This window comes from Triticum dicoccoides, chromosome 2A (assembly GCF_002162155.2).
Source record: "Triticum dicoccoides isolate Atlit2015 ecotype Zavitan chromosome 2A, WEW_v2.0, whole genome shotgun sequence".
NCBI classification, from domain to species: Eukaryota; Viridiplantae; Streptophyta; class Magnoliopsida; order Poales; family Poaceae; genus Triticum; species Triticum dicoccoides.
Window position 1 is genome coordinate 770,426,565 of NC_041382.1, and position 10,867 is coordinate 770,437,431.

Here is a 10,867-nt window from a genome sequence, read left to right on the forward strand (position 1 = left end):
CGAGCGCTATTCCCTCGCCAGAAAAGAGAGGGTTCGCCGCAGCAGCCTTTCTGACGCTCCGGCCACCTAGGGCAAGGTTACCGGCAGCTGCGCGCCTACCACGTCCGCCAGGTATTTGACGATTTGTCTTCTCGGCGATCGACTCGCTGCTGGAGGAGGAAGCCCATGCCGGCACAGCCTCATTGCTCGCGAACAGGCCGGCCAGAGCGGCCAGGATCATGAGATGCTCTTCATACTCGTACGCAACACTTGCCAATCAGGGGCGACACATCAGACACGTACATACTGGGAGCTGAAGCTGAGGCTGAACAACACGTACAGGAGGCAGCCAGCCAAGATCATCACTTTTACAGAAATCTCGATCCATCAGGCTTCTACAGTACTAAATTACCACCAGTCTACCTCTAGCTCTAAGACGAATTAAAGAAACGAGGGAGAGGGAGAGGGAGAGAGAGATTCAGGGCCCTTGAGTGAGTCTCTGCAGCTCGCCCTGCTCGTCCAGCGTCTCCATGAGGAGAGGCGGCGCGTACTGCGCCGTCCCCTGGTGCTCCTCCGCGTCCTGGCAGAAGGACAGGATGATGGTGTCGATGGACATCTCCACCACCGCGAAGAACAGCTTCGCCACCGTATAGCCCAGGCCCCACGTCACCTATATACACCACCACCACCATCACAAGTCTTAGTGATGGAAACAAAACATAATGCCGGGGTTCGACATGCACGCTCACAGGGGCAGAGAAATGCTCTCACCAGCACGGGTACCAGCGGCGACGATATCTTGTTGTGCGCCGACTTGTACTTGTGGGTGTCCAGCATGAGGAACGCGAAGAGCGCGCAGAAGAGGCTCACGCACAGCTTCCCCAGGAACAGGATCACGTCCCCGATGACGTTTACCTTCCCGATGCGCAGTATGTTGTTCATTATAAGGCCGGTCGCGAGCACCGAAGCTTTGAAGAACCCTTTCCCGGTGATGGCAATCTGCAAAACAGCAAAGAGAAGCCATGTCAGTTCAAAAGTTGCAACTAACAAATGATCAGACAGACAAAAGGAATTCAGAACTATCAGGTCAAATGGGGGGAGTGACCAGCCCCAAATGGTGCACCATAAAAGCCCAGTCGGCAATCGGGTAGTACAAAGCATTATGAACAAAGCAGACAACCAATGGCATCGTGCTTCAGGACAGGAACGATCAGTAAAACAACAAAATGTTCATGCTTACCATTATGTAGGCATTTCTATTTACAGACATGAGGGTCCAGTCTATGCAGCCCCGGCAGCACTGAGACGAGGACGATGACACTTTCCCAAAGCAGCTCTCCCCAGCAGAACCGACCAGCTTCAGCTTGCGGCGAAGGCATTCTAGTATAAACCGCACCCACTCAACAGCTGATACAACAAGCGAGCCTATGGCAGCAGATCCAAGGTTGTAACGCATCAGCCGCTTGAGCGAAGAGACGACGCTGAAAAACGGTATATCATGCTGCACCAAAATGGCTTGAACTGTCAGTAAATGGTGAATGCAAAAGAGCACCCATTTAGTAAAAATAGTTAAAAGTTGTGACTCTTTTGTGCTGTACTTACAGATATTTCGCCACGTGCCCAGTAGTAAGAAGCAACTGATCCAGCAACCACAGTTGCAGAGCATGCCATGAAGAATTGAGTAGCCCAGTAGCATCCAAATAAGTGGAAGAGGATGGCAATGCCGATATGAGGGGTGTAATGGATGCTGTACCCACAACAGTTGTCACAGTTCACTTTGCCCAACTTCAGATCATATGAGCAACAATCTGTACTGCAGTCATTTCGGACAACTTGACCAGAGCTGAAGAGGTGGAGTGTGGCAGAAAACCAGAACATATAAAAGATAGCGAGGATAAAGTACGGCACAACTGGGAAAACTATCAGTGCCTGAACTTCACCGATGACCTTCGCGGCAACCTGAAAATAATTTTGCATGGTTAATTCTGAGAAATTATTAGGTACTATATCACAATAGAGGTAACATTGATGCATTGTGCTTTTGTAACAGAGCCATTGTCTAACCAAGCTTACATATCCAGTGAGCTGCTTACCTTCAGGACAGGTGTGGCTATCAGTATACGCCGGACAATAGCTATTGAGGACAGAAAAGCAATGATCATTATTACTGTCATCAGCACTGTGGCAACATGAAGATGGCTTATTTCCTGGTAAGAAGGTAAATGATCAGATAACAAGCAGCTTGACCTTGTAAAAAGTTGACTCAATTGAGTTCACTTACCCGCCCGCTTATGTGGACGTATGGATCACTTTCACCAATAACAACCGTTAAGGGATCATTTCCGAGCCAGCCAGCTGAATATATAACGTAGCCAGTTAGGAATAATATGACATGCATCAGACATAACACGGCAAATGGCACTAGTGATATGTACCTTTGATGTAACAAAACATGGTAACAGATACTATAAGGGCATTGAAGAGCACTACTGTTATCCATGTCATTGCAGCAACAAAATAACGAATCATGAGCAACCAGATCACTGACAAGAAAAGAGGAAGGAGTGCACCACACACGATTAGGACAGGCCAAGACTTCCCAATGTCCGCAACATATCTCTGCAAATAGAAGAAATGCAATTAGTACTGGGTCTCAGATGCTACACATATCAGTCGCATCAGGAAATTATTTTAAAAATAAAACAAAATTAGTGATGATGTTGTGGAGACTCGGTCTAAATAGCCACTATCAAGTACTAACTGCTATCAGGACAATCACACTGCAGGCAAATTCTTTTTAGTGAAGAATAAAATTACAGTTGCAGTTTAATGCACATTCAGGATGAACTGTGGGAGTCCTGAGGACAGTTTGTCATTTAATTTCAGTATTAAGCAGATAACAAAGAAGAGAGAGTGATTCAGCCCCTGGAAGTTTAAGAACCTTGAGGACTGCAGATCTGGAATCGATGGCCTTGTGGATTGTCTTATCTATAAGCATATTTTGTTCAATGTTTACACCACCCATCTGTTGCCAGTGCGTCAAAGAAACATTGGATGCCCGGGCGATATATTGGCAGCTCCAATAGACTGAAAGAATAAGAATATTTTGAATTAGTCATCTCATTGTACTAGTTGACTAACTCGAGCTGTACTTTTACTCTATGCTTGATTACCGGCTTACCGTTTACGCTAGGGAATATGACAGGGTAGCAAGGGCCCTGAAGCTGAAGGGAGCTGTTCCTCATATCAGGTGTTAGAACATCGAAGTAGTTATAGTCCCTATTGATCCAGTCATCAACTGAGAGCCTGACATCCCCTTCCGGGTAATCACAGACAAAGTTTAGCCCATCCGGTGCTGGAGTGGGGCACTCCATGAGGCAGATGGCCTTGGCGTCGGCCAGGTTAGCCTTGCTGCCCTTGACTCCACTTTGGTACACCTGGTTCGGGTCCAACCAGTACCTGACCTCGAGCTCGTGCACGTCCGGGTCGCCGTGCCTGTCGCCACAGACGTTCCCTTTGTAGTCTAGCTCGTATGTCAGCCTGCACGGACAAGAACAAGATGTCATTCTCATCCTGCCCATTTAAGCTACATGCTGAGGTTGGTAATAGCAAGAACATTCCTGGTTGACAAAATGCCATTTAACAGAGAATTGTGCTTCCGGCCAAGTCTTTTAAACTAATCTACTACTAGATGGCACTCAAGAGCAACTACAGGGATATCAGCATCAACGAACAAAAGAAAGCAGAAGGTAACGGTGTACCACTTAAAAAATAACTCGCCGAAATGATCGGATGGCCAACAAAACCCCATGTACATGCTTCAGATAATTGCAGAACGGTAGTAGCAGTAAAACGATAGCTATGTACAAAATGCAATAATGATGGTCAGGAAGATTCACAAGACTGAATAAATTCCACCCCAAAAGTCAGTGGTACATTGCACTGTGGTTAGCAAGAGCATATATGTAGGCAGGGGCAGAGAAAGTGTCATCTGCTTTCAGGCCACTGAGCACCGAGAGCAGAGCACAAAAAAGCCTTTGGAGAGGGTTTCAGGGAGGGGATACAATTCCTAGGGCCACCAAAGTCCGGAAAGCAAAGGCGGCCTCCATCTTTTGTGGGTTTAGCCTAAAAAATCGGCTGGCAGACCCTAGCAAGAACCAGATCCGGTTTCGCACTAGCAGCAGCATGGCTGCCATGGCCATAGCAGCCTCCCTCGGAGCTGCGGTTCCATTTCACAGTAAGCAAGACTCATTCAATGAGTCAGTCAGTACTAGTAGTAAATCCTAGAGCAGCAGCTAGCCATCACCGAAAGCAACAGGAGCGAGCAAGCAAGCGTTCCACGGTCAGCAAGACTCATTCATCAATTCATTCAGTAATCAGTACTGCTAGTAGTAAATCCTGGAGCAGATAGTCAGCGAAAGCAACAGGAGCGAGCAAGCAAGCGTTCCACGGTCAGCAAGACTCATTCATCAATTCATTCAGTAATCAGTACTGCTAGTAGTAAATCCTGGAGCAGATAGTCAGCGAAAGCAACAGGAGCAAGCACGCAAGCGTTTCTTTCCCCTCCCCCTGATTTGTTACTGCTAATTATTAATTGCGCACCAAAAAATAAAAAAATAAAAAATGTAAAACAGTGGGCTGAGGAGCAGTTGGAAATGCGCGGCGCAGATGGAGATCTGCACGGGGCAGAGGCAAGAAACAATGAATCTGAAGGGAGGTGGGGTGGCGGACCTGAGCGGGTTGCCCTGGTTGAAGGCGAAGCTGGAGTTGACGATCATGGCGACCCAGAAGGCGGCGAAGAGGACGAGGAAGGCCAGGTCGCGGCAGCGCCGGTCGTGCCGGATAATGCCCAGGCCCCCTGCGCCGCCCGGGTGGTCGGCGTCGTCTCCCCCGGGGCCGGCGGTGGCGGCGGCCGACGGGTAGCGGCCGATGATGGCGCCCAGCGGGCCGCCCATTCCGCCTCCTTCTGCTCCGACGCTCGGCGGGTGGATGGATTTGGGGGAAACGGGGGTGGGCGGTGATCTGGGGGCCGGGCGGAGCGTGCGGGAGGGAGATTGGAGAGCAAGCAGTGGAGGGGAGCGGGAGTGTGGATTTGGCCTTTTCTGCTGCTGCCGCTGCGCTCGTGGGAAAAGCCGTCATTATTAACCACGATCCATCCATCCCATGTGGGCGGATGGGCCGCGTCTGCCAGCCGTGCCCACCGATCTGGAATTCCAAGCACTCGTCCTCAACGTTGGCCTTCAGCGCAGGCTTCAAACTCCGGCAACACAGCGAACAATCTTCTACTAACAACAAGGCGACCAAAATCTTCTCCACGCATACAATGTGTCAAACTCGACCTTGACATTGGCAACCAAGCCCGACGGGCCGAACCCGAAGCTCACCGCTCAAGTCGGGCTATGTTTACGACCGACATTTTTTTTTTCCTCCCCGGCTCCTCGAAATCAAACCCCTCAAAAGGGAAACTCCTTGAAAGCAATAGCTAGAGCGAAGGACTGGTCCCCTCTAAGCTCCGCCGGCCTCTCCTCGGCTTGCTACTCCGGCAACCGGTGACAAGGACTAGAACCCGATGTCTCAGCTATGGCTGGTGGTTTAGATTAGTTTTTTTAGCCATTACGCGACAATGAGATCTGATGTAACACACTTCGGCTCGGTTGGACTGCTTTAAGTAGCGGCGTTCGGGGTGAATTGGCGGTAACGTGATGACGACGTCATCCAAGTGGACCATTTCACTTACGACGCGAGCTTCTGTCTTCTTCAGTATAGCAAAGGGCGGGATTGGGTTCCTAATAATGCTGCAGCCATGAGTTGTGCCTTGCCCTTGAGGCAGAGAAGTTTATGTCTTGGAAATGTTAAATTGAGAAAAAGCCGCATCTTCCCAGGTTACATCATCCGGTGCCAGACTTTTCGACTAGTCTATACATTGACCCACATGTGTTCTATTTTGCGTTGAATGATTCGTCTGTCCAACACATCCACTGGAATGGCCTTGATATGCCTTTCGAGTGTGAGTGCGTGAGCAAGGGGGCTTGAGGAAGAGGAATGATCTGATGTCCCACATGTTTCTTCAGTTAACTCACATGGAACACTGGATGGATGGCAAATCATGTTGGTAGTTGTAACTTGTAGGAAACATAACCAATTCGTTCAATCACTTTGTAAGGACCATAGAATTTAGATCTCAATTTCAATGACCCTCTAAGTCATGAAGCATTTTGTCTATAGCGTTGTATTACCAAGTACTACACCGTATCTCCTATTTGCAAACTTATTTATGTTCTTTTTCTGTCTACAAAGTTTTTTATTCTACTTTAGGCCTGTTCCAAGTTAGTTTTGAGCTGCTGCATCATCTTTTCTCTCTTAGAAACTGTCATTCTAGCTTTAGGTGACAATGGGCTTGTGAGGAAGAATTCACAATTTTGTGGTGGTTTGTAAGCATAGAGTGCTTCAAAGGGAGTGACCTTTAAGGATGGATGATAAGAGGTGTTGTACCAGAGCTATGCAAGTCGAAGCGATTTCATCCATTATTTAGGGTTTTCAAACACCATGCGCCTTGGATAAGCTTGTATGCAATGATTCACTCATTCTAAGTGCCCATCTGTTTGAGGGTGTGAAACAGTACTGAACCTAATCTCCACATCAAAAGCATTGAGAAGTTCTTGGTATAAATTCCTGATGAATATGCTATCTCTTTCAGACACAATAACTATAGGTAATCCATGATGTTTAATCACATTGTCCATAAGTACCTTGAAGACTGTTTGCATAGTGTATGGATGTGCTAAAGATATGAGGTGAGCATACTTAATCTGTCCACAATCACCAGAATTTCCCAAGGTGATGTGTGTCCATGCCATATCAGGTACATGAAGAGGTTGTAGTATACCAGGAGGATGAATACGTTCCACTTTTGTTAATTACATATAGGGCATTGACTGGAAATTCTTCCACTGATTTCTTGAGATAGGCCAATAGGAAACTGTTGGGGAACGCAGTAATTTCAAAAAAAAATCCTACGCACACGCAAGATCATGGTGATGCATAGCAACAAGAGGGGAAGAGTGTTGTCCACGTACCCTCGTAGACCGTAAGCGGAAGCGTTATGACAACGCGGTTGATGTAGTCGTACGTCTTCACGGTCCGACCGATCCTAGTACCGAAAGTACGGCACCTCCGCGATCTGCACACGTTTGGCTCGGTGACGTCCCACGAACTCTCGATCCAGCTGAGTGTCGAGGGAGAGCTTCATCAGCACAACGGCGTGATGACGGTGATGATGAAGCTACCGACGCAGGGCTTCGCCTAAGCACTACGACGATATGACCGAGGTGGATTATGGTGGAGGGGGGCACCGCACACGGCTAAGAGATCAATGATAAACTTGTGTGTCTGTGGGGTGCCCCCTGGCCACGCATATAAAGGAGGGAGGGAGGAGGAGGCCGGCCCTCATAGGGCGCGTCCAAAGTGTGGGGTCCTACTAGGACTCCCTAGTCCTAGTAGGATTCCACCTCCTACATGAAATAGGAAAAAGGGAAGGGAGAAGGAGAAGGAAGGAAGGGGGCGCCCCCTTTCCCTAGTCCAATTCGAACCAGTCCATGGGGAAGGGGTGTGGCCACCCTTGAGGCCTTTCTCTCCTTGCCCGTATGGCCCATTAAGGCCCAATATGAATTCCCGTAACTCTCCAATACTCCGAAAAATACCCGAATCACTCGGAACCTTTCCGATGTCCGAATATAGCCTTCAAATATATCAATCTTTACGACTCGACCATTTCGAGACTCCTCGTCATGTCCCCGATCTCATCCAGGACTCCGAACAAACTTCAGTCATCAAATCACATAACTCATAATACAAATCGTCACAGAACGTTAAGCGTGCAGACCCTACGGGTTCGAGAACTATCTAGACATGACCGAGACACATCTCCGGTCAATAACCAATAGCGGAAGCTGGATGCTCTGAAAGTGCGTTATATCGACTAGAGGGGGCGTGAATAGGCGATTTTTATGAAAGTCTTTGAAACATGGAAGTTTCGAAGACAAATGATAGAAATAAACCTATTACCATGCAGCGGAAGGTAGACTACACTAGGCAAACCATAGTCAAGTATTCAATGAAGTGAAAGCACAATGACTAATAGCAGCAATGTAGTAAGAATCGGGTAGGAAGATATTATGAAGCCAAACAGAACACACAGTCACTCAGTGAAGACAAAAGATAGTGCAATCATACAATGACTTCACCAGGACCAACAGTAAGTAAAGGGAAGGGAAGGATGAAACCAGTGACTCGTTGAAGACAATGATTTGTTGGACCAGTTCCAGTTGCTGTGACAACTGTACGTCTGGTTAGGGCGGCTAGGTATTTAAACCTGAGGACACATAGTCCCGGACACCCAGTCCTGAACACGTAGCTCAGGACACCCAGTCCTTACCGTATTCCCCTTGAGCTAAGGTCACACAGACCTCGCCCAATCACTCTGGTAAGTCTTCAAGGTAGACTCCCAAACCTTCACAGACTTTGTTCACCGGCGATCCACAATGTCTCTTGGATGCTCAGAACGCGACGCCTAATCGGCTGGAGGATTCACAGTCCTCAAGTGTAATAAGTCTTCAGATCACATAGACAAGAAGACTTAAGTGATGCCTAACACTCTTTGGCTCTGGGTGGTTAGGGCTTTATCCTCGCAAGGAATTCTCTCTCAAAGGCTTCGAGGTGGGTTGCTCTCAAACGACAAAAGCCGTACTCTAACTCTGAGCAGCCAACCGTTTATGGTTGTAGGGGGTGGGCTATTTATAGCCACTGGGCAACCCGGCTTGATTTGTCCAAAATGACCCTGGGTCACTAAGGAACTGACACGCGTTCCAACGGTCAGATTTCAAACACACACGGCAACTTTACTTGGGCTACAAGCAAAGCTGACTTGTCCGACTCTGGACACGATTCGCTCTCATAGTCTTCACTCGAAGACATAGGTTTTGGTTAAGCATCACTTCAATCATTCTGACTGGTTCTCTTGGACCCCACTTAACAGTACGGTGGTTCCTATGACTCAACAAAGAAGAAAAATAACTACGAAAGACCTAAGTCTTCGAGCTCCATAGGCTTCATGCGATGTCTTCTCTTGTCATAGTCTTCAATGTGAATATCTTCATATACCACCTTTGACATCAATGTCTTCATACATTTTTAGGGGTCATCTCTGGTAGGAAAACCGAATCAATGAGGGACTTTGATGACCCACAAGTATAGGGGATCTATCATAGTCCTTTCGATAAGTAAGAGTGTTGAACCCAACGAGGAGCGGAAGGGAATGATAAGCGGTTTTCAGCAAGGTATTCTCTGCAAGTACTGAAATAAGTGGTAACAGATAGTTTTGTGATAAGGTAAATTGTAACGAGCAACAAGTAACAAAAGTAAATAAGGTGCAGCAAGGTGGCCCAATCCTTTTTGTAGCAAAGGACAAGCCGGACAAATTCTTATATAAGGAAAAGAGCTCCCAAGGACACATGGGAATATCGTCAAGCTAGTTTTCATCACGCTCATATGATTCGCGTTCGGTACTTTGATAATTTGATATGTGGGTGGACCGGTGCTTGGGTGCTGTTCTTACTTGAACAAGCATCCCACTTATGATTAACCTTTATTGCAAGCATCCACAACTATAACAAAAGTATTAAGGTAAACCTAACCATAGCATGAAACATATGGATCCAAATCAGCCCCTTACGAAGCAACACATAAACTAGGGTTTAAACTTTTGTCACTCTAGCAACCCATCATCTACTTATTACTTCCCAATGCCTTCCTCTAGGCCCAAATAATGGTGAAGTGTTATGTAGTCGACGTTCACATAACACCACTAGAGGTTAGACAACATACATCTCATCAAAATATCGAACGAATACCAAATTCACATGACTACTAATAGCAAGACTTCTCCCGTGTCCTCAGGAACAAACGTAACTACTCACAAAGCATATTCATGTTCATAATCAGAGGGGTAATAGTATGCATAAAGGATCTGAACATATGATCTTGCACCAAGTAAACCAACTAGCATCAACTACAAGGAGTAATCAACACTACTAGCAACCTACTAGCACCAATCCCGGACTTAGAGACAAGAATTGGATACAAGAGATGAACTAGGGTTTGGAGATGAGATGGTGCTGGTGAAGATGTTGATGGAGATTGCCCTCTCTTGATGAGAGGAGCGTTGGTGATGAAGATGGTGATGATTTCTCCCTCTCGGAGGGAAGTGTCCCTGGCAGAACAGCTCTGCCAGAGCCCTAGATTGGTTCCGCCAAGGTTCCGCCTCATGGCGGCGGAGTCTCGTCCTGAAAGGTTGCTTATGATTTTTTTCTCATCAAAATACTTCATATAGGAGAAGATGGGCGTTGGAGAGCCACCAGGAGGCCCACGAGGTAGGGGGCGCGCCCAGGGGGGAGGGGCGCGCCCCCTACCCTCGTGAGCAGGGTGTGGGCCCCCTGGCCTTCATGTTTGGCGACGATTTTTCTTTATTTATTTTAAGATATTTCGTGGAGTTTCAGGACTTTTGGAGTTGCGCAGAATAGGTCTCCAATATTTGCTCCTTTTCCAGCCAGAATTCCAGCTGTCGGCATTCCCCCTCTTCATGGTAAACCTTGTAAAATAAGAGAGAATAGCCATAAGTATTGTGACATAACATGAAATAACAGCCCATAATGCAATAAATATTAACATAAAAGCATGACGCAAAATGGACGTATCAACTCCTCCAAGCTTAGACCTCGCTTGTCCTCAAGCGAAAAGCCGATAACAATAAATATGTCCTCATGTTTAGAGGTAGAGGCGTCGATAAAAATAAAATACGGACATGAAGGCATCATGATTGTTTCATAACAGC

General features: G+C 47.2%; 1 protein-coding gene across 1 annotated transcript; it reads right to left on the bottom strand.

Moving 5' to 3' along the window:
* Window positions 1–233: 233 nt before the first annotated feature.
* LOC119357163 (choline transporter protein 1-like) lies at window positions 234–5,097 on the bottom strand. Its single transcript, XM_037624149.1, has 10 exons — window positions 4,711–5,097; window positions 3,161–3,519; window positions 2,921–3,066; window positions 2,415–2,598; window positions 2,261–2,334; window positions 2,073–2,186; window positions 1,582–1,938; window positions 1,220–1,480; window positions 751–978; window positions 234–649 (listed from the first exon to the last, which is right to left on the bottom strand). The coding sequence occupies exons 1-10, from the start codon at window positions 4,932–4,934 to the stop codon at window positions 458–460; spliced, it is 2,139 nt and encodes a 712-aa protein (XP_037480046.1). The 5' UTR covers window positions 4,935–5,097; the 3' UTR covers window positions 234–457.
* Between the last annotated feature and the right edge of the window lie 5,770 nt (window positions 5,098–10,867).